Source organism: Salmo salar, chromosome ssa28, assembly GCF_905237065.1.
Source record: "Salmo salar chromosome ssa28, Ssal_v3.1, whole genome shotgun sequence".
NCBI classification, from domain to species: Eukaryota; Metazoa; Chordata; class Actinopteri; order Salmoniformes; family Salmonidae; genus Salmo; species Salmo salar.
Window position 1 is genome coordinate 23,036,924 of NC_059469.1, and position 24,606 is coordinate 23,061,529.

The 24,606-nt window shown below is 43.3% G+C and overlaps 1 protein-coding gene across 3 annotated transcripts in view; it reads right to left on the reverse strand.

Moving 5' to 3' along the window:
- Window positions 1–24,606, reverse strand: part of LOC106589737 (F-box only protein 11) — a 39,668-nt gene that overhangs the window by 2,049 nt on the left and 13,013 nt on the right. Inside the window, exons 2-20 of one of the 3 annotated variants that reach the window (XR_006762611.1) lie at window positions 12,355–12,485; window positions 11,714–11,795; window positions 11,260–11,404; window positions 9,266–9,395; window positions 5,987–6,070; window positions 5,590–5,722; window positions 5,192–5,298; window positions 4,793–4,904; window positions 4,335–4,441; window positions 4,086–4,223; window positions 3,100–3,317; window positions 2,749–2,929; window positions 2,171–2,293; window positions 1,977–2,062; window positions 1,716–1,792; window positions 1,196–1,450; window positions 740–847; window positions 506–556; window positions 50–148 (exon numbers count right to left, since the gene is read on the reverse strand). Coding sequence is in view for 2 of the 3 variants with exons in the window: in XM_045710401.1 (XP_045566357.1) it covers window positions 50–148; window positions 448–556; window positions 740–847; window positions 1,196–1,450; window positions 1,716–1,792; window positions 1,977–2,062; window positions 2,171–2,293; window positions 2,749–2,929; window positions 3,100–3,317; window positions 4,086–4,223; window positions 4,335–4,441; window positions 4,793–4,904; window positions 5,192–5,298; window positions 5,590–5,722; window positions 5,987–6,070; window positions 9,266–9,395; window positions 11,260–11,404; window positions 11,714–11,795; window positions 12,355–12,485 (2,425 nt within the window). In the remaining variant the exon portion in view is untranslated. Of the gene's footprint in view, window positions 1–49; window positions 149–447; window positions 557–739; window positions 848–1,195; window positions 1,451–1,715; window positions 1,793–1,976; window positions 2,063–2,170; window positions 2,294–2,748; window positions 2,930–3,099; window positions 3,318–4,085; window positions 4,224–4,334; window positions 4,442–4,792; window positions 4,905–5,191; window positions 5,299–5,589; window positions 5,723–5,986; window positions 6,071–9,265; window positions 9,396–11,259; window positions 11,405–11,713; window positions 11,796–12,354; window positions 12,486–24,606 lie in introns of all 3 variants that reach the window. The other 2 variants (XM_045710402.1, XM_045710401.1) reach the window with 2 other exon arrangements.

The window sequence follows — 24,606 nt, forward strand, 5'->3', positions numbered from 1 at the left end:
CTGTAAAATCCAGTGTGCGCGTCTTATTAATAAGAGAACAGTAACGTACCTATCATGCCTAATGAACTCCACGTCGTGCCCCTGGTGGCACTTCTTGATGCAGTTCACACAGATAGCGTTGCGGTCTGTTGTGTTACAGGTGTGACACCTGACCACACGGAGGGACAGAACAAGGAAACATGTGATGAGCCAAACGAGTTGTCCAGGTTACATCGATTAAAGTGGACAGCTGGGGCCTGTTGCAGAAAGCTGGATCAATGAGTTAGCCAGCTAACTGTCCAACATTGCTTGAAATAATGTTATCTTCAGAACATAGCGTTCTGAAATCAACCAGAAAGTCAAGAGTTAAGTGGCTGTTTATCAAAGTTTAAATGGCTAATTTAATAATCCTGCTTTCTGGAAAATCCCACTGGTAGAAGTTAGATATATAGGGTAAGAAATTGTTACCTGTAAAAATCGTGCATTGGATAGCTGGTGTAACTTGAAATCTTGTACAGGCACTGACCTCTGCTCACAGCTTTTTCAATGGCATCTTGATTGTTCATTATTTTGTTATCTGGGGAGACAGATGTAGTTGGATCAGTCCAGGTACAGATAAGAAAAAGTAATGAAGAGGCAATTTAAGAGAATTCAATTTTGACAAAGACTGACTGATGTAAGTAGATCCTACAATGCTAGATTCCAGGAGTAAAACATCCACAAATCACATCATGGTGACACATTGTCCTCCCCCCCTTACCTTTCATTGTAACGTTGACACCAGATGCGAGAAACAAACCTCCAAAGCGGTTATTGAAGATCTGATTGCCCTCCAGGGTTGCCGTGGCATGATTGGTGATCTCAATACCTGGTGGACAGAGACAGGTCAGGATCAGCGTGGAGGAAGTGGAGATTCAGGCCTGACCCCTATGCACTTGTGGAGATCCAAGAGGATTTGATTGGTATAAGCAACATGGTGAAACTTCCACATTTTGGATTGGGCCCCACTCTTTGTCTACTATTAATCAAAAGGATACAAAGCAAAATACTGCTAGGCTGTGTTCATTAGGGCACACAATAGAAAACAGAACATTTGGATTTCTTATTGGACAAATCCAGGTAGTCCCTCCCTCTCATTTCATTCCACTTTCCACTATATGGTGCCTAATGAACACGACCTGGATTGAACCCTACTTTCTAGCATTGCATAATGCACCTGCAGCGAAGCCGTCAAATATTCTGTTCTTCCTCAGGACGGGGTGGCTGTTGGTGCTGATGAGGACCCCTGCTTGGGCGTTCCTGAATATATCGTTCTCCTCCAGTAAACCTCGTCCTCCGTTGAATATACAGATCCCTCCGTCTCTCCCGTCGTGGATCTTATTCCTTCGGAGGGTGGGGTTGCTGTCCGTCTTTATCCACACCCCCGCCATGGCGTTGTCAAAGATCTCATTGTCCTCGATGAAGCCCAAACCTGAAACACAGCCAATAGGTCTCCCTTTCATTTATCCTGGTTAGAAGGTTCATGAGGGAGCATCTGAATTACACAGGAATTTGATTGGTCCACTTCACTCAGAACCTGTGAGTCCAGGGTGTCTTCACTGTTCTGCACATTAATTTAAAATGTAGACAGGTACACATTCTGAAGAAAACATGTGTGCTTGCTTCACCCCTATCCAGACAAGATCAAGCAGTGAGGGGGATGGATAAAGACAGAATAATAGATACTGGTTTCTCACCTGAGTTGTAAACCAGAATGCCTCCATTTTGACCTCCCCAGATCTTGTTCCGTCTGATTTTGGGATTGCTGCCAGTTCTGTTACAGTGGGAAACATTAACCATCAATCAGTCAATGCATATAATAAAACACTGATAGTGCTATAACAAGAGCTCATATCACTGTGATGTATTACAACATGCACTACATGATCTACACAGGTTGCCATTAGATCCCATTGTATGGCTGGCCATTCATTTTGAGTTCCTGCTCTCTCACTGACCTGATTTGAACTCCGGAGTACATGTGGTTGTAGATATCATTGTCCTCCAGCACTCCATGGCCGTTGTCGTAGAAGTAGACGCCAACCTGTATGACCCACACAAGGCAAAGTGTTTAGTTTGCAGGTTATTGTAAGAGATGAGTAGCCCATAGAGCCATCTGAACAGAGAGACGGGTCTCTCTCCATCTCCGTACCTGTTTCCCACTGTGTATCCTGTTCCTCCTGAGGACAGGTGTGCTTCCTGTAGTCACCCAGACTCCTGCCAGCGTGTTGCTGTACACCTCGTTCTCCTCTATCACCCCCTGTCCCTTTTCATGCTACAGGGGAGACACAGATTCATTACATTACTAATACCCTTATCCAACGAGAACTGTCCCGTCTTTCAGTCCACTGACTACAAGATGGCTCTGTATCAATTTACATTTTCGTCATTTAGCAGACAGACACTCTTATCCAGAGTGACTTACAGGAGCAATTAGGGTTAAGTACCTTGCTCAAGGGCACATGGGCCGATTTTTCACCTAGTCGGCTCGGGGATTAAAACCAGCAACCTTCGGTTACTGACCCAACGCTCTTAGCCTCTTGGCTACCTGCCTAGCGTTTAAGAGCATTTTAGTTTCAGACACTAATAAGGTGGGCTAGTAGTTAAAGATGCTAAAGGATTGCAAATAAACCACAGCTATAAGTCTCATAAGTATTTGCTACACATTTGACTACATGTTTTCTTTAAATACACATTAAAAAAAAAAAGTTATAAGAAAGCCCTACTTACCACATAGATGCCCCCGTGCTGTCCGTCGTGGATCTTGTTGTGTCGTACGATGGGGCAGCTGTTCGTCCTGATCTGGATCCCTGCCAAGGCGTTACCGTAGATATCATTCCCCTCGATGAGGCCTCGCCCATCACCGAATATGTAAACTCCGCCCTGGTTACCGTTGAAGATGGCGTTGCCCCTGTGATTGAGACAACGTGGAAAAATTTCATCAGAGTATCCATTTACACATCAGAATCAATTTACCTTAATATGGGTTGTATAACAGACAACAAAGCGAGCGATATAGAAAGAGGGAAAGAGAAGGGGGAGAGAGAGAGAGAAAGTGTTTGACTTTAAAACCCCACTAACCTTATTGTAGGATCACTATTGGAGGTGATCCACACTCCAGCAAAGTTGTTTGCATAGATCTTGTTCTCGATGAACTGTCCTCGGCCCTTCTCGTGCACGTAGATCCCTCCCGTCTGTCCGTGGTGGATCTCACAGCGCACCACCGTGGGGTTGGCGTACGCCTTCACCTCAAAGCCAGCTATGCGGTTCCTGTGGATGTTGCAGCTCTCAAAGTAGCCCTGCAGGGGGTGACAGTCACAGTCAGTCAAAATAATCACAATGCCAAGGCTCTTTCTCAATTCAGATTTTCTCGATTTGTTGCATCCTCTCTCCTCGCCTCCTTTTCCAAAAGCATTGGAGAAGATGGTCAGTGGGGAGGAACCTTGGACCTTCTCTAATACGTTTCAGAAGAGCAAGGTGCTAAACGGTTCTTTCCTCTTGAGAAAATTACCTCAATCCGATGCCTTATGTAACTAAGCTACAGTGTGAGTAGGAACACATTTACATGTTTTTAAAAGGGAAAAGCTGTGGATTAGGGCTTATGTAACTAACATCAGTGGTGCGTCTCTAAAACCTACACATGGATTAAACTGCTAGCCAACACTTCTCTTTAAGAAGAAGTAACGGCTGCAGACAGGTTCTACAGTACACTAAGGTTCTTCCTCAATTCTTTCCTTGTTACCTCGCATCCTCTCCTCCTCAAAACACATTGGAGAAGGTCAGAGGGGAGAGACCTTGGACTTTCTCTTGCAATAGGTGAGAGGATGCAAGAGATGGAGGTAAGATGAATTGAGATGGCGCCTTAAGTCACTACAGTAGACAATGAGCTGGCCACAATGGACCAATATGGCGTGTCATCTCAGTGGTAGCCAGACCAGACCAATAGAGACCAGACCAATATGGAGTGTCATCTCAGTGGTAGCCAGACCAGACCAATAGAGACCAGACCAATATGGCGTGTCATCTCAGTGGTAGCCAGACCAGACCGATATGGAGTGTCATCTCACCATGCCGTGGTCGAAAGTGAAGACGCCCACGTCTCTGCCATGGTGGATGTGGTTCCGTCTGATGATTGGGTTGCCATGGTTTTTCACCCAGATCCCAGCCAGAGCGTTGTTGGAGATCTCGTTGTCCTCATAGATACCCTGGAAACACAGAGTTTCAGTTTCACAGCAGAATCTTGGAAAAGGGATTATTTGAGTTATCAAGTGCCATAAGGAAAGAGAGAGGTGTGTGTGTGTGTTTGCATTACCTACCTGTGCATGGTCGGTAATGTAAAGCCCCACGTTCTCACAGTCGCTGATGTTGCAGTGTTTGATGGTGGGACAAGCTCCCTGGCCGCTCACACAGACCGCTGAGCCCACTGAAACAAACAAGTGTTGAGCAAGCAAGGTCAGCATGCTTAGAGCCACGTGAATCAACTACGTTAGACTTCTCAGACAGATACCCACTGTCTCAATTGAATGTGTTGAAGACACTGAAAATAGCTAGCATAGCTCCAGCATTATTTTAAAGAGTAGAAGCCTATGCGCTATGATAATTATTATGCATTTGGGAGTCAAAATGCAATCCAAAATGAAAAGCCCCTATAAATAACAAAATCAATCAATTCCCCATAATTGGACTGCACTAAGTAGGTCTGAGAGGCTAATACAATGTTTTATGAAAGGCATGTAGGTCTGTGGGGAGATGAAGACATTGTGTCGTAAGGTACCTGTGCAAGTGCTGCGTATGATGCAGTGGTCAATGCTGGGGCTGCAGTTGACTGTAATCTCCAGACAGTGGTGGGCGTTGTGGTGCTGGGCAGACTTATCGTCAGGATTAAACTAAAGGACCACAAACATACGGGAGTTAGACAAGTTAATTACGTGACTAAGACGTTACAAACGTCAGGATAAAAGCTTCTGCTAAATGGAATATATTATATTACTAAGATATGAGTCATATTCATAACATATGACTAACAACCACAACTGATGTGTCAAGACTGCCCTTTGTTTTAGACCAGCTGTATTTACAATGACATGTGGACCACTAATGTACAGAGTTCAGGCATACACAGTCAGTCAGCTAGGCTAGAGTCATATTACATAAGTCGTGGATGATATCTCACCTTGATGGTCATGTAGCCGACGTATGCGTCCTCTGAGCCCTCCATGAAGACAAATGTGGAGTCTCTGGTGTTCTCAATGATCACTTTGTCCGCTACTTTACCAGGTGCTGTTGAAAAATGACCGGTCGCTAGGATTAAAAGGGCGAGGTTAGAAAGACAACGTCGGGCTAAAAGTGTCCAGCAATGACAATCAATTAACCTAGTTAACAGATCAAGTGGTATAACTCAGTGGGGGTACTTGGCCTATCCACAGGGGGTACTTGAGAAGACTCCTGAGACCACAGGCCTACAAGCAGAGCAAAATGTATTTGGTGGTACAGAAACCAAAAAAGGTTGGGAACCACTGGTACAGATAGACAACGAACAGACAGTAGGTCAACTCAATAATGAATACGTACCAGCTCCGATCATTGTGATGGGTGACTCTATGTAGATCCACTCGTCAGTGTAGACCCCAGAGTGGACGAATATGAGGCCGTCAAAGTGGGCCTCCTGAACACCCCCCAGTGCATCCTCTATGGTGTCATAGTACTGAGGAAGAGGCAGAACAGAGAAGTGTGTTAAAGCCAAGTCACAGTGAACACATGATGACCAAATCACTCAATAACAACCTTACAACAAACAGAACTCTCTGGGCCAGTTTCCCAGATTAAGAAGCCTAGTCCTAAACTAAACAGTTAGGCCTATATAAATTGAGATTCTTCATTCAGTGTGCATTTTAGTACAGAACTAGGCTCAATCTGTGTCAAGGAAACTGGCCCTTAAACTCTCTGAAACAAACAAACAAACTCTTACAAGCATGTTCTCTCTTCCTTTGTATCTGGCAGGATTACTGTAGAAGTGTTCTGCGAAGCCTGTCTTCACGTGTGCTCCTTTATACTGAAAGCAAAAAAATAACAAATCTAGCCATTGCTATTATAACATAGTAATACTTATGGTGAGATTCCTTCTAGAATCACAGCAACCTCAAGTGATATTAGATTCCACTGGGACTACTTGCGCCATAGAATTACTGAGACTCTGTTCTTTCATGCATACATCTGTACAAACTATTGACAGTACGTTTTAGCAGCAGCAGCAGCAGCAGTATCTACAATACATTCAGAAAGTATTCAGACCCCTTCACTTTTTCCACATTTTGTTACAGCCTTATTCTAAAATGGATTAAATACACAATTTCCCTCAATCTACACACAATACTCCAAAATGACAAAGTTTAGATGTTTTTGCAAATGTACTACAAATTTAAAAAACTCAAATACCTTATTTACATAAGTATTCAGACCCTTTCCTATGAAACTCGAAATTGAGGTCAGGTGCATCCTGTTTCCATTGAGTATCCTTGAGATGTTTCTACAAGTTGATTGGAGTCCTCCTGTGGTAAATTCAATTGATTGGACATGATTTGGAAAGGCACACACCTGTCTATGTATGGTCCCACAGTTGACGGTGCATGTCAGAGCAAAAACCAAGCCATGAGGTTGAAGGAATTGTCCATAGAACTCTGAGACATGATTGTGTCGAGGCCTCAGATCTGGGGAAGGGTACCAAAACATTTCTGCAACATTGAAGGTCCCCAAGAACACAGTGGCCTCCATCATTCTTAAATGGAAGAAGTTAGGAAGCACCAAGACTCTTCCAAGAGCTGGCCACCCAGATAAACTGAGCAATCGGAGAAGGGCCTTGATCAGGGAGGTGACCAAGAGCCCGATGGTCACTCTGACAGCGCTCCAGAGTCCTTCTGTGGAGATGGGAGAACCTTCCAGAAGGACAACCATCTCTGCAGCACTCCACCAATCAGGCCTTTATGGTAGAGTGGCCAGACGGAAGCCACTCCTCCAGCGTCATGCTGTGGGGATGTTTTTCAGTGGCAGGGACTGGGAGACTAGTCAGTACAGAGAGATCCTTGATGAAAACCTGCTCCAGAGCACTCAGACTGGGGGTGAAGGTTCCCCTTCCAACAGGACAATGACCTTAAGTACACAGACAAGACAACACAGGTGTGGCTTTGGGACAAGTCTCTGAATGTCCTTGATTGGCCCAGCCAAAGCCCGGACTTGAACATCTCTGGAGAGACCTGAAAATAGCTGTGCAGCGACGCTCCCCATCCAACCTGACAGAGCTTGAGAGGATCTGCAGAGAAGAATGGGAGAAACTCCCCAAATACAGTTGTGCCAAGCTTGTAGCATCATACCCCAAAAGACTCGAGGCTGAAGTCACTGCCAAAGGTGCTTCAACAAGGTACTGAGTAAAATGTGATATCAGCTTTTTATTTTCAATACATTTGCAAATGTAAAAACTTTTTGCTTTGTCATTATGGGGTATTGTGATTGATGAGGATTTTTTTTTTAATCCATTTTAGAATAAAGCTGTAACAAATCAATTTGTATTTGTCACATGCGCCAAATACAAAAATTCACCTTACAGTGAAATGCTTACTTACAAGCCCTTAACACTTTTTTTCTTAACTGTATTGTTAGTTAAGAAAGTATTTACAAAAATATACTGAAGTAAAAAATAAATAGATAAAATAAAAAATAACTAAGGAGCAACAATAAAATAACAGTAGTGAGGCAATATACAGGGGATACCGTTACCGAGTCAATGTGCGGGGGCATCGGTTAGTCCAGGTAATTGAGGTTATATGTACATGTAAGTAGAGGTAAAGTGACTATGCATGAATAATAAACAGAGTAGCATCAGCGTAAAAATGGGGATGGGGACAATGCAAATAGTCCAGGTAGCCATTTGATTAGCTGTTCAGGAGTCTTATGGATTGGGGGTAGAAGCTGTTAAGAAGCCTTTTGGACCTAGACTTGGCTCCGGTACCGCTTGCCATGAAGTAGCAGAGAGCAGTCTATGACTAGGGTGGCTAGAGTCTTTGGCAATTTTTGGGGCCTTCCTCTGACACCGCCTGGTATAGAGGTCCTGGATGGCAGGAAGCTTGGCCCCAGTGATGTACTGGGCCATACGCACTACCCTCTGTAGTGCCTTGCGGTCGGAGGCTGAGCAGTTGCCATACCAGGCGGTGATGCAACCAGTCAGGATGCTGGTGGTGCAGCTATAGAACTTTGAAGATCTGAGGACCCATGACAAATCTTTTCACTCTCGTGCCCTCTTCACATCTGTCTTGGTGTGTTTGGACCATGACAGTATGTTCGTGATGTAGACACCAAGGAACTTGAAACTCTCAACCTTCTCCACTACAGCACCATCGATGAAAATGGGGGCGTGCTCGCTCCTCTTTTTCTGTAGTCCACAATCATCTCCTTTGTCTTGACCACATTGAGAGAGAGGATGTTATCCTGGCACCACACTGCCAGGTCTTTTTCCTCCTCCCTATAGGCTGTCTTATCGTTGTCGGTGATCAGGCCTACCACTGTTTTGTCGTTGGCAAACTTAATGATGGTGTTGGAGTCGTGCCTGGCCATGCAGTCATGGGTGAACAGATAGTACAGGAGGGGACTGAGCACGCACCCCTGAGGGGCCCGTGTTGAGGATCAGTGTGGCAGATGTGTTGTTACCTACCCTTACCACCTGGGGGTGGTCCATCAGGAAGTCCAGGATCCAGTTGCAGAGGGAGGTGTTTAGTTCCAGGATCCTTAGCTTAGTGATGAGCTTTGAGGGCACTACGGTGTTGAACGCTGAGCTGTAGTCAATGAATAGCATTCTCACGTAGATGTTCCTTTTGTCCAGGTGGGAAAGGGCAGTGTGGAGTGCAATTGAGATTGCATCATCTGTTGGGGCGGTATCCAAATTGGAGTGGGTCTAGAGTTTTTGGGATAATGGTGTTGATGTGAGCCATGACCAGCCTTTCAAAGCACTTCATGGCTACAGACGTGGGGTCTGAATACTTTCCAAATGGACTGTATATGGTTGAGTAACAGTAAAAGTTAGGACAGTGAAGGTTTACAGAAGTCAGAGGTAAGTGACGACAGTGAGGGTAGAGGTCAGAGGTAACTGTTTGTAAACAATCACTGTCCTGAGATCAGAGGTGAGCGGTAACAGTGAGGGTATAGAGGACAGAGGTGAGTAACAATTAGGACAGTTTGGGTATAGAGGTCATAGTCCTACCAGCTGCTGAAAGCTCTCTTTCCACGGGTTGGGCTGCTCGTACTCCTCTGGGTTAATCTGGAAGAACTTCCCCGCCTCAGGGTGCATCATGGGACGCGTGTACTCAAACACATCCATGTACAGCCTCTTCCTGTGAAGCAAAGCAAGGCACACAGACAGACACCATCAGACTGGGTTACTTCATGTGACAACACTCGGGGGGGGAGGGACGGGGGGACGACGACATGGTGCGTGTTCCAGATTGGTCCATTGCAGTCAGACTGTGCAGAATCACTGGTCTACAAATCACCTTGCATCCAAATTGACAACTCACTATGTGATCAAGATTAGATTCTGTGCATCGGCTTGCTGAAACTGCTGATTAACTGAGTGGTGCGGGAGGGAAAGGGATGCGGGAGGGACTTGAATGGGGATGTCCATTCTATTTCTATGGTCTCACCATCCAGACAGAACGCATGGCAGTGTGTCTCTCCATCCAGACACACACAACCAGTCAAACAAGGCTGGTCATGGCTCACTTCAACACCATCATCCCGGAAACCTTAGATCCACTACAAATCGCATACCGCCCCAACAGATCCACAGATGGCACAATCTCAATCCACACTGCCCTTTCCCATCTGGACAAAAAGAACACCTATGTGAGAATGCTATTCATTGACTACAGCTCAGTGTTCAACACCATAGTGCCCTCAAAGCTCATCACTAAGCTAAGGAACCTGGGACTAAACACCTCTTTCTGCAACTGGATCCTGGACTTCCTGACGGGCCGCCCCCAGGTGGTAAGGGTAGGCAACAACACATCTGCCACGCTGACCCACAACACAGGGGCCCCTAGGGATGCGTGCTCAGTCCCCTCCTTTACTCGCTGTTCACTCACGACTGCGTGGCCAAACACGACTCCAACACCATCATTAAGTTTGCTGACGACACAACAGTGGTAGGCCTGATCACCAACAACAATGAGACAGCCTATAGGGAGGTCAGAGACCTGGCAGTGTGGTGCCTGGACAACAACCTCTCCCTTAATGTGAGCAAGACAATGGAGCTGATCGTGGACTACAGGAAAAGGAGGGCCGAACAGGCCCCCATTAACATCGACAGGGCTGTAGTGGAGCGGGTCGAGAGTTTCAAGCTCCTTGGTGTCCACATCACCACCAAACTACCATAGTCCAAACACACCAAGACAGTCATGAAGAGGGCACGACAACACCTTTTTCCCCTCAGGAGACTGAAGAGATTTGGCATGGGTCCCCAGATCCTCAAAAAGTTCTACAGCGGCACCATCGAGAGATTCCTGAATGGTTGCATCACCGCCTGGTATGGCAACTGCTCAGCATCCGACCATAAGGCGCTACAGAGGGTAGTGCGTATGGCCCAGTACATCACTGGGGCCAAGCGTCCTGCCATGCAGGACCTATATAATAGGCAGTGTCAGAGGAAGGCCCCAAAAATTGTCAGAAACTCCAGTCACCCAAGTCATAGATTGTTCTCTCTGCTACCACACGGCAAGCGGTAACAGAACGCCAAGTCTAGGTCCAAAAGGCTCCTTAACAGCTTCTACCCCCAAGCCATAAGACTGGTGAACAATTACTCAAATGGCCACCGGACTATTTACATTGACCCCTCCCCCCCCGCCCGTTTTTACACTGCTGCTACTCGCTGTTTATTATCTATGAGTAGTCAATCTCTACTTACGTGTACAAATTATCTCGTCTAACCTGTACCCCCCGCACATTGACTCGGTACCGGTACCCCCTGTATATAGCCTCATTGTTATTTTATTGTGTTACTTTATATTTTATTTTTTTGTTTATTTAGTAAATATTGTCTCAACTATTTATTGAACTGCAAAGTTGGTTAAGGGCTTGTAAGTAAGCATTTCATGCTAAGGTCTACACCGGTTGTATTCTGCGCATGTGACAAATACAATTTTATTTGAAACAGACAGCCAACCAGACAGAGACACAGGGACAGCCGAAACAGCCACTCACCAGAGGATGGGATCATTGGCCAGTTCACTGAAGCGTTTGCAGACACATGCTGCGCGACACAGGTCCTGCTCCAGCAGGTAGGAGAAGATCTTCAGAACCACCTCGTCTGGCAGCTTCTCCTCGAGGTAGTGCTCCGCAGGCGCTGCTAGTGGTGAAAGCAACGAGATGGACACTTTATTAATGGAGGTTTTCACACATCAAAGTAAAAACAGGAGCTGGACAGAAACAAGGTCCAACACAGAGAGTAGGGGCATTTGTTACCTCTAATTCTCATAACATGTTAACCAACATCTTCAACAACTCTCCAAAACCTGTCTCTGGTTTTACTGCATTGTGTATGTCATTGTTGTCTTTAAAGATTTTTGTAAGATTAGCCAGAGGTGAGAAGTGACAGGACAGTGATTCTAATACATCAAAATTCAACAAAAAGTCAAAGATCAAAGTATTATTTTACCTGGTAACTCTTGAGACTTTCCTGACACTCTGGCACGTTTTGCCCGATGGCCAAAGTCTTCTGTGGCTGAAGTGGAAGCACCCTGCTCATAAAAATGTAAAAAAGATTGTTATAAGCCTTGATAGCTTTGACACGTTTTGATAGAACAGACAGTGGTCATCTGCTTAAAACGACCGTATCAATATTTCAGCATTGTTTTTAATAAATCAAATTCTTCAATTAATCACTACTGCTGGTGAAATACTAATCAATTATGCAAAGAGGACAGATGAATTATCAAATTCAGCCCGTGGGTGAAAGGACGACATGCTAAAGAAGACACCATTGTGGGTGGAATGCATTTCCCACTGATATTGCTCAACAGTCTAGGTTATAATGTCTGCAATATGTCTTTATAACCAGTGGCACTTAACAGCCCGAGTTAAGTGAGCTAGCTGATTCATTATGGCAGATCCATGTTCAGCAGGCAAACAGATAGAAATGTCATGAGTAGAGCTAAAATTATTCATTATTCTACATGTCAGAGGCATCATGTTTGTTTTACATAACATATGTCTATCTATATGGTGCACTGCTTTTGACCGGGGCATAGTGCACTATATAGGGAGCCATTTGGGACACATCCCATTCTAATGACTCACCTCCATGTTAGTCTTTGCTGGACACGCTGCTGTTCTCTTGGGAAGTAGAGACTTTCTTCGAAGTTGGTACGGACTATTCTGAGCTCCTGGACCAGATTCTTCTGCAACCATATCTGCAGGGACGTCCTCATCTGGAGAGGAAGAGAGGACACAGTCAAAACAACCATATCTGCAGGGACGTCCTCATCTGGACGAGAGGAAGACAGTCAAAACGCTCTTAGCTTAAGCTACGACAAGTAGAAATGTTACCGGCTGCACAGCAGTGAGCTACATTTCCTTTGCACAATGGTAAAATCTTTCACAGAGTAGAGTTGTACTTCTAGAAGTCAGCATGCCTCTCAGATAGCTGACTGACAGCAGAGTATTAATCTTCATTCCAGTCAGTATCTTCTAAATAAAAGCGGAATACGTGAAGAATGAACGTTAGCTACATGAAGTAGCTAAGAGAAAACATTTCATGTAGTCCAAGGTCCCCTAGGAAACACTGCTTCCTACCCTGTCACAATAACTGCTCCCTGGCATTTTAATTCGTTGTCATGTCAAACACTGTATTCAAAGAACTATAGATTTAGAATAATCATTCTATTTCCATGATTCCAACAGTTCACCAAAGTGTTTTACTCTAAATCGCAAGTCAATCGCAATTGCAACATTTGGTAAAAACATAAAGCCTAGGTTGTTTGCCCATATCGTGCAGCCCTATGTGGCAGTGTGGAAATGACCTTAAATGAAAATTGTTTTATACTAATCAATTCAACCAAAAACAATCAGAATGGAGAAAGACCCATTGAAATCACTTAGAATATGTGTGATGTAAATGCTGACCCCATTTAGTCGACCAGTCGCAATTATTTGTATTCATTTTTTTATGCCGCACAAGACACCTATCTGATTCGCGCCTGACTGAGTGAACTAATCCATTGCGGAGGCCACGTGGATGGCACAGTCCACCACTAAGACGTGATACTGAAATTGTATATGGTTATATTATATTTAAAAAATGATGGTGCCATACTAATAAATCTAATATTATTTTAGAAGAAATGCACTCTCCCATTGGATACGCTATCCACGGTTCTGAAACAATCTTCAGCGCACCGTAGAATTTGCGCCTTTCCCTATGTTGCTATGTGCATAATAGCAAAGTTAAACAGCATACTGAGATTGAGAACAATGTGGCGGAGGCAGCAGCGGCAGAGATGAGTAAACAGCCCTTGCCTTAGCCTAATTGTCTAAGAAAAGTGAGGAGAGAAGAAACCAACTTAATTAGGTCTATAATCAATAACCCAACTGTTAAATGTGCCTGGCTTTATAAATCATCCCTATATATCTACATAAATAATACAGATCCTGCTTCTGTTGCCTGTTTGAGTGTTTGTTTAATATCTTACTAATTCCATGAGCACCAAGCCTCATGCAACAGAAAATGTCAGATAAAGCAATTTCACAGATTGAGCTGTTTCTAATCTTTGCTATGCTGTAATATCTTTGCTATGCTGTAATAAAGGCTCTAAAAATGTTTTACATTAGAACAGACTGGTATTACTTATAATTTATTCAGTGTTGTTTACACTGTTCCAAACAGGCAGAAAAATAACTGTAATCTAACATCTGTTTGGCACAATATGCACGCAGCTCTCGCTCCTATACCCTCTTCTTATTGTTATTATTATAATCATCATTATAATAATGTAATGTTGTTATCAGTAGGCTTAATATAGCATCCTTGTATAACCACCATCGAGCTGTAGGCCTAAGAGCACGTCCTGTTTAGTCTTAATTCCGTAATTTACTTAGGCCTACATTTCAATATATTGGCAACAATATCAATCATTCATTCATCCATCCATGCTTTGAAAGTTTAAAAATTAAACAAATATGGAGCTTTGAATAATTTGCCTAAACAATAAATCAACCGCAATTCACGAATGCATGCAACCGTTTTTATACTGCTGTAATAAAAGGGTGATATATATATATATTTTTTTTACGTTAAAACAGACTCTCTGATACAGTTATTTAGTGTTCTTTACACGGTTCCAAAAAAAATATATTGTAATCTAACAGCAACTGTTCGGGCACACATAATACTCTCGGGATGCGTGATCCTATACCCTCCTTTATCTGGATCTCCAGTAGCTTCCACAACTAAGTCAAATGTCTTCCACAGATCTGACTTCCCCTTTCCCTCCTGAGCAACCAGTAAACATTCAGCCGTTTCCAGTTTCTTTTTCACATGCGCCGCATCCATTTTGCTGTCCTGTGTTACTGTGTTCGGAGTTTGGTATAACCAATTTATTGATGCGATTATGATAGGCTATAGCTCAGACCATATTGTTCACATGCATGCGATGCGTATATGTTTCACGTAAAGAGAGCAAGTGTTGAGCGAATAAGGAATGTTTTTCCTAAGCAAATTAGGGATTTCAGTAACATAACTTTTCAGTCAAACAAGTAAGAAACTAAATGGCTGAAATAATGTAGCAGCTTCAGCACGGACAGCGCAATAAACACTTCCTGTGCTGTGGTGCCTTTTCGCTGCTGTAGGGAGGAGAGAGAGACAACGTGCACCAGTCACACGCTGTCATTTGTTTTTTAAACAGTGTGACCATCAGGCTCTTTGAGTAATTTGTGTGTCTTTATTATCTAATCAAACAGTGTGCTTAAAGCATTAGACAAGGTCAGTGGGGCGGCAGGTAGCCTAGTGGTTAGAGCGTTGGGCCAGTAACCGAAAAGTTGCTAGATCGAATCTCCGAGCTGACAAGGTAAAAATCTGTCGTTCTGCCCCTGAACAAGGCAGTTAACCCACTGTTCCTAGGCCGTCATTGAAAATAAAGAATTTGTTCTTAACTGACTTGCCTAGTTAAATAAAGGTCAAATAAATAAATAAAAAAGTGCATATGTAGTTGATTTTATTCAAACACATAGGGTGTGTATCTATATATGGAAAAATACGTTTCAATATTTCGACCAATTGATTGGTCAACAGAACAGGACGACTCTCGGTCAACAAAGATTTTTGTTGTTGTCGGGACAGCCCTAATTGTTGCTACCCTAGGGTCACGCACTATTCAAAGCAAATTTAGAATATTTTGTATTCAAAAACATAAAATATCGTCAATTAAAAAACATGATATTTTGGTCATATTGCCCGGCCCTAGTATATACACACCATATACAGCGGTGTAAAGTTCTTAAGTAAAAATGCTTTAAAGTACTACTTAAGTTATTTTTGGGGGCATCTGTACTTTACTTTTACTTCACTAGATTTCTAAAGAAAATTATGTACTTTTTACTCCATACATTTTCCCTACACCCAAAAGTACTCATTTTGAATGCTTAGCAGGACAGAAAATGGTCCAATTCACACACTTATGAAGAGAAAGGGAAAGGGGGATACCTAGTCAGTTGTTGAACTGAATGCATTCAATTGAAATGTGTATTCCGCATTTAACCCTCTGAATCAGAGAGGTGAGGGGGACTGCCATAATCGACATCCACGTCGTCGGCGCCCGGGGAACAGTGCCTTGCTCAGGGGCAGAACAACAGATTTTTACCTTGTCAGCTCGGGGATTCGATCGGTTACTGGCCCAATGCTCTAACCACTAAGCTACCTGCCGCCCCCATCCTGGACCCTATGATCACTTGGCTACATAGCTGATGCCTGCTGGACTGTACATTAATCACGGTACTCCATTCTGTTTATTTTTGTTTATCTGTCGGCCCCAGCCACCAACTCAGGCCCTATGTGTAGATAACCGACCCTCTCTGCCCATTTATTGCCATTTTACCTGTTGTTGTTGTCTTATCTGATTAGCTGTTGTTGTCTTACCCGTTGTTGTCTTAGCTAGCTCTCCCAATCAACACCTGTGATTGCTTTATGTCTCGCTTTATGTCTCTCTCAAATGTCAATATGCCTTGTATACTGTTGTTTAGGTTAGTTATCATCGTTTTAGTTTACAATGGAGCCCCTAGTTCCACTCATACCTCTGATACCTCCTGTGTCCCACCTCCCACACATGTGGTGACCTCACCCATTATAACTAGCATGTCCAGAGATGCAACCTCTCTTATCATCACTCAGTGCCTGGGCTTACCTCCGCGGTACCCGTACCCCACCATACCCGTCTGCACATTATGCCCTGAATCTATTCTCCCACGCCCCGAAATCTGCTCCTATTATTCTTTGTCCCCAACGTTCTAGACGACCAGTTTTGATAGCCTTTAGCCATACCCTCATCCTACTCCTCCTCTGTTCCTCGGGTGATGGGGAGGTAAACCCAGGCCCTGCGTGTCCCCAGGCACCCTCATTTGTTGACTTACGTGATCAAAAAAGCTTTGGTTTCATGCATGTTAACATCAGAAGCCTCCTCCCTAAGTTTGATTTACTCACTGCTTTAGCACACTCCGCCAACCCTGATGTCCTTGCCATGTCTGAATCCTGGCTTAGGAAGGCCACCAAAAATTCTGAGATTTCCATACCCAACTACAACATTTTCCATCTAGATAGAACTGCCAAAGGGGGAGGAGTTCTGTCATACTTTCCAGGTCTATACCCAAACAGTTCAAACTACTCATTTAAAAAATGAATCTCTCCAGAAATAAGTCTCTCACTGTTGCCGCCTGTTATCGACCCCCCTCCGCTCCCAGCTGTGCCCTGGACACCATATGTGAATTGATCGCCCCCCATCTAGCTTCAGAGTTCGTTCTGTTAGGTGACCTAACCTGGGATATGCTTAACACCCCGGCAGTCCTACAATCTAAGCTAGATGCCCTCAATCTCACACAAATCATCAACGAACCCACCAGGTACAACCCTAAATCCGTAAACATGGGCACCCTCATAGACATTATCCTGACCAACTTGCCCTCCAAATACACCTCTGCTGTTTTTAATCAGGATCTCAGCGATCACTGCCTCATTGCCTGTATCCGCGGTCAAACGACCACCCCTCATCACTGTCAAACACTCCCTAAAACAATTCTGCGAGCAGGCCTTTCTAATCGACCTGGCCCGGGTATCCTGGAAGGATATTGACCTCATCCCGTCAGTCGAGGATGCCTGGTTGTTCTTTAAAAGTAATTTCCTCACCATCTTAAATAAGCATGCCCCTTTCAAAAAATGCAGAACTAAGAACATATATAGCCCTTGGTTCACTCCAGACCTGACTGCCCTTGACCAGCACAAAAACATCCTGTGGCGGACTGCAATAGCATCGAATAGTCCCCGCAATATGCAACTGTTCAGGGAAGTCAGGAACCAATACACTGCTTTTTCAAGCAGAAATTTGCATCCTGTAGCTCAAACTCCAAAAAGTTTTGGGACACTAAAGTCCATGGAGAACAAGAGCACCTCCTCCCAGCTGCCCACTGCACTGAGGCTAGGTAACACGGTCACCACCGACAAATCCATGATAATCGAACATTTAAATTAACATTTCTCTACGGCTGGCCATGCTTTCCTCCTGGCTACTCCAACCCCGGCCAACAGCTCTGCCCCCCCCGCAGCTACTCGCCCGAGCCTCCCCAGCTTCTCCTTCACCCAAATCCAGATAGCAGATGTTCTGAAAGAGCTGCAAAACCTGGTCCCGTACAAATCAGCTGGGCTAGACAATCTGGACCATCTCCCTATTACCAGCCTGTTCAGCCTCTTTCGTATCGTCCGAGATCCCTAAAGATTGGAAAGCTGCCGCGGTCATCCCCCTCTTCAAAGGGGGTGACACTCTAGACCCAAACTGCTATAGACCTATATCTATCCTGCCCTGCCACTCTAAAAAGTCTTCGAAAGCCAAGTTAATAAACAGATCACTGTCCATTTCGATTCCTACCGTACCTTCTCTGCTGTGCAATCCGGTTTCCGAGCCGGTCACAGGGTGCACCTCAGCCACGCTCAAGGTACTAAACGATATCATAACCGCTATCGATAAAAGACAGTACTGTGCAGCCGTCTTCATTGACCTGGCCAAGGCTTTCGACTCTGTCAATCACCGTATTCTAAAATCGGCAGACTCAATAGCCTTGGTTTCTTTAATGACTGCCTCGCCTGGTTCACCAACTACTTTGCAGACAGAGTACAGTTTGTCAAATCGGAGGGCCTGTTGTCCGGACCTCTGGCAGTCTCTATGGGGGTACCACAGGGTTCAATTCTCGGGCCGACTCTTTTCTCTGTATATATCAATGATGTCGCTCTTGCTGCGGGTGATTCCCTGATCCACCTCTACGTAGACGACACCATTCTGTATACTTCTGGCCCTTCCTTGGACACTGTGCTAACTAACCTCCAAACGAGCTTCAATGCCATACAACACTCCTTCCGTGGCCTCCAACTGCTCTTAACCACTAGTAAAACCAAATGCATGCTTTTCAACCGTTCGCTACCCGCCCGCCGACTCGCATCACCACCCTGGACGGTTCTGACATAGAATATGTGGACAACTATAAATACCTAGGTGTCTGGCTAGACTGTAAACTTTTTCCAGACTCACATTAAACATCTCCAATCCAAAATCAAATCTAGAATCGGCTTTCTATTTCGCAACAAAGCCTCCTTCACTCACACCGCCAAACTTACCCTAGTAAAACTGACTATCCTACCGATCCTCGACTTCGGCGATGTCATCTACAAAATAGCTTCCAATACTCTACTCAACAAACTGGGTGCAGTCTATCACAGTGCTATCCGTTATGTTACCAAATCACCTTATACCACCCACCACTGCGACCTGTATGCTCTAGTTGGCTGGCCCTCGCTACATATTCGTCGCCAGACTCACTGGCTCCAGGTCATCTATAAGTCTATGCTAGGTAAAGCTCCGCCTTATCTCAGTCCACTGGTCACGATAACAACACCCACCAGTAGCACGCGCTCCAGCAGGTATATCTCACTGATCATCCCCAAAGCCAACACCTCATTTGGCTGCCTTTCCTTACAGTTCTCTGCTGCCAGTGACTGGAACGAATTGCAAAAAAAATAAAATTGTTTTAATTAAAAAATAAAATAAAATCGCTGAAGCTGGAAATTATATTTCCCTCACCAACTTTAAACATCAGCTATCTGAGCAGCTAACCGATCGCTGCAGCTGTACATAGTCCATCTGTAAATTGCCCACCCAATCTACCTACCTCATCCCCATACTGTTTTTAATTTACTTTTCTGCTCTTTTGCACACCAGTATCTCTACTTGCACATCATCATCTGCTCATTTATCACTCCAGTGTTAATCTGCTAAATTGTAATTATTTCGCTACTATGGCTTACCTCCTCATGCCTTTTGCATACACTGTATATAGACTTTCTTTTTTTCTACTGTGTCATTGACTTGTTTATTGTGTTACTGGCTTGTTTATTCCATGTGTAACTCTGTGTCGTCTGTGTCAAACTGCTTTGCTTTATCTTGGCCAGGTCGCAGTTGTAAATGAGAACTTGTTCTCAACTTGCCTACCTGGTTAAATAAAGGTGAAATAAAAATTATGTCTTAGTGTTGAAGTGTGAGCCTGGCTATCCGTAAATAAATAAAAACAAAAAATTGTGCTGTCTGGTTTGCTTAATATAAAGCATTTTAAATTATTAGTACTTTTACTTTTGATACTTAAGTTTATTTTAGCAACTACATTTACTTTTGATACTGAAGTATATTTAAAACCAAAATACTTTTAGACTTTTACTGAAGTATTATTTTACTGGGTGACTCACTTTTACTTGTCATTTTCTATTAAGTAACTTTACTTTTACTTAAGTATGAGAATTGAGTACTTTTTCCACCACTGACCGTATACCAGGGTGTTTGGAAATAGCCATGCAATGGTTTTTCAATACCGTTGAAACTATTTCTTAGAAGTTATTCAATAAATGTTAATATTTGAAGCTACTTAAGTGAATACCTGCAGTTAACTTGTGCAATACGTTAGGAGATAAAGCATACACATTCTTAATTTCACCAGTCACATTATGAAGCTTACCGTAGTTCACCAGAATGGTTGAGCAAGTCATGCGTTTGTAAATAGCACAATAGGAGAAAGCGGGAGGAGGTGAATCCATCTGTGTATTGACAGGGTTATGTTTTATATTGAAGGTCAGCTGTGTTTTTTGCTTCAATGGAGTGATTAGGGACGTGCAACTATAGTTTTCCTTCACAGAAAATAAATGAGTGTAACATATTCATCAGATGACAACAGAAGTTTTGGCTAGCAGCCACACAAGTAAATGAGCTTACAATGAAAAAGCAAGGTCTTTTTAGCAAAAACGACACATGGCCATCCTATGTCTAATGTTTATCATAGAAAGAATGTAGCCAGCTACGTTTCCTAATGTTTTGTCTAAAGTTAATCTGGTATTTTAACGGAGAAAAGTAGGCTGGCTCCCCCGAGAAAAGTAGCTACACATCAGTCAGAGAGCTGTTTGCTGATAGAATGCCCGTTGGTGAATTCTCATCCAAGTGGAGAAGTGCAACTGAAGCACAGAATGTGTGATGCCGAGCAGAAATTAGAAGCAGCATTTTACAAAACCCCCCTCGTCATGGAGAGAGCCCCTCATATCAACAGCTGTGCTGAACGGAGCAGGTGACAGAACCAAGAAGAACCGGCTAGCATGACTAGTGATGCACAATAGTCGGTGAACATATCGGAATTAGCTAAAAATGCCAACATCGGTATCGGCCCAATGTCTAGTTTAACACCGATGTGCAAAACCGATGTCAAAGCTGACGTACATACCTATATAACGTAGGTACATGATGTAATGACGCCACGTAAAATGTTGCATGTGTATTCCTAACCTAGCCCACAATGTCTGCTGTGTGGAGTGAGCAGTCAACAAGTCGAGCAGTCATTTGAAAAATTATGAAAACTTAAAAGGCGAAATCCATTAACGCCAAGATAATGGAAAGAATTTCCCTTGACAATCAACCGTTCTTTGTCGTGGGTGATGTTGGCTTTCGCGACTGGTCGAACACCGGTACACACTAAGGTAAGGTTACCAAGTGAGCTAGTTTTCAGATGTTGCCCTACCGGAGTTACACTGTAATAGCGTCACTGCTATTAGCTTCACGACATACTATGGAACGCTGTTTGGGTCTTTTGCATGTCAAAAAAGATACACGTCAAATAACACAGTTCTATTATAGAAAGTTGTGTGTTCTGAACTTGCAAGTGCAAGCCAAGCGCCACTACTACTATCAGTAGCACTGTCAAAGCTGTACAAAAAAGTAGACACCGGCCACGAAAGATGTGTTTACAATACCGCATTGGTAATAAAGCATTATTTGTCCGACCGCAAGTAGCTAGCTAGCTTTAGCTTGGTACCAAGCTAGCACCAATACAACCAGCCTGAAAACAATGACCAGTAGAAACTGCAGTCATTTTCATTATTCTTAACAATGATTTAGGAATCCTTGTGAGTAAGTACTAGCTAGGTAGCCACTTGTTGTTCGCCTATGGAAATTGAAATTCAGTTCATGAAAATAAATAGCTAGCCAGCTACTTAACCCTGTTGCCCAAAGCTAACGTTATAAGCAGCCAGCTAGCTAGCTTCATCTGGCTAGTGATGGTCGACCGGACCGGGTTATGTGTTGTGAAGCAAGCCACAATAAGGATTAGGCACAATAGTGGAATTTGCCGTTTGCCTTCAAAATAAAAGTACCTCTTTGAAAGTGATGCAGAAGGTTACAATTTGTGGAATCATGCCATATTTAGACTAGATAATGTTAAACAAAGGTTGGAATGTGAAGCAATGACATGGGGTATCAGTCTACTCGGTGACACCCACAGAACACGACTGTGAAGAATTTACGCAAATATTAGCGTTGTAGCTCTTATTGTGGGACTGTGACTGTGTGAAATCACCTCCCCAGTCAGCTTATTGTGTGTATTGACATTCATTTTGCACTGTACAGCTTTACCTAAGGATTTGGGGATCAATGAAATTGGGTATCAGTCTACTCAATACCCAAGATATTTTTTCCCAACATCCTCAGAGTTATCAGACTCCAAAATATCCACGCAGTATTGTGTTTCCTCGGGAATAGTGTAAAATACACATAGGTTGACAAATGTGTCTCAATTCAGTTGTTTCAGAGTCCCGCAATAAGAGCTACGACGCTCATGTTCTCTGGGTGTCACTGAGTAGACTGATACCTATGGATTGTGGAGCAATGACATGGGGTAAGGCTTTACAGTGAAATAAGTATGCCCCCAATGCAATTCTAAATGATGATTTAATAATAATAATAATGATTTGAACAGATTGTATAAAATCAACAAAAGACAATAATTTTAGCATGATCTATTCAATTATGGCATAATTCTACTATTTGTATTAATTTGCATCACTGTCAATGACATACTTTTATTTTGAAGGCTAACCGCAAAGTCCACTATTGTGGCTAGCGTCACATAGATAGGTCCGACCACCATTAATCAAATAAGAATCGTCTTATAAATGAGGGTTATTTTAGATGACACCTAGCTATATAGTTAGCTAGCTAGCTAACTATATAGCTACTGAAACAAGTTGTTGTTTTGCTATGTTTTTGGGGAAGAACATTGTTTCTAGCCATGAGCTAGCTCGCTTTTTTTTATGACCAGCACTGTAGGTGCGCGAGACAACTTTACCAGCATCATAGCATATGTATCGATGAATCGTTGTGACATATGATATACGAGTAATAGTTATTACACATTGATTACACTAAGTAAAAAGTGTATGAACGCGTTAAATTATTATGCGACGTGCAGTCATATTCAGGTCCTGATTGGTCAACAAGCTTATTTAACACGTCAAATAGTGCTATTCGACGTATATCTTTTTGACACGCAAAGACCCAAATGCCGTTCCATCGAAATCCTGGTTGAGAATGAAAAGACTAAACAACGAAACAGTACAGCAATTAAGTTAAATAAATAGGTTTTGATTATGTTTTACTGATAATGGGGACATAAGTAAATGCCAACAAAATAACTTTTTGGTCAGTGTGGTGTGTGTGTGTAACATTTATTTAGTAGGCAAGTCAGTTAAGAACAAATTCTTATTTACAACGACGGCCCGGACAACGCTGGGCCAATTGTGCACCGCACTATGGGACTCACAATCACGGCCGGATGTGATACAGCCTGGATTCGAACCAGGGACTGTTGTGACGCCTCTTGCACTGAGATGCAGTGCCTTAGACCACTGCGCCCATGTTTGTGTTTTAACTATTTAACAGTACTAGAATGCTTAAAAGGCCGCTAAAATATAAAATATTGGTTATCAGTATCGGCCAAAAATGGCATATCGGTGCATCATTACTAGTGACGCAGTGGTGTATGCTGATCACAGATCATAGAATTATCAGAAGGGACAAAGCCCTCTCACCAATTCTAAGTCTCCTCTCTAATCTATTTTACATTTGTTATAGCATTGGCTATCCTCTCCTTTTAGCTGTAGTCATTTCCCACAAACTTTACCACTGTGGTCTTCAATCTCTTCATCTGTACAAACAATAGTACGCAAGTATACACACCATGGGACCACGCAGCCGTCATAACGCTCAGGAAGGAGACATGTTCTGTCTCCTAGAGATGAACGTACTTTTGTGCGAATCAATCCCAGAACAACAGCAAAGGACCTTGTGAAGATGCTGGAGGAAACAGGTACAAAAGTATCTATATCCACAGTAAAACTAGTCTTATATCGACATAACCTGAAAGGCCGCTCAGCAAGGAAGAAGCCAATGCTCCAAAACCGCCATAAAAAAGCCAAACTACGGTTTGCAACTGCACATGGGGACAAAGATCGTACTTTTTGGAGAAATGTCCTCTGGTCTGATGAAACAAAAATAGAACTGTTTGGCCATAATGACCATTGTTATGTTTGGAGGAAAAAGGGAGGGGGCTTGCAAACCGAAGAACACCATCCCAACTGTGAAGCACTGGGGTGGCAGCATCATGTTGTGGGGGTGCTTTGCTGCAAGAGGGACTGGTGCACTTCACAAAATAGATGGCATCATGAGGATGGAAAATTATGTGGATATATTGAAGTAACATCTCAAGACATCAGTCAGGAAGTTAAAGCTTGGTCGCAAATGGGTCTTCCAAATGGACAATGACCCCAAGCATACTTCCAAAGTTGTGGCAAAATGGCTTAAGGACAATTAAGTCAAGGTATTGGAGTGGCCATCACAAAGAAATACAAGCTGAAATAAATCATTCTCTCTACTATTATTCTGACATTTTACATTCTTAAAATAAAGTGGTGATCCTAACTGACCTAAGACA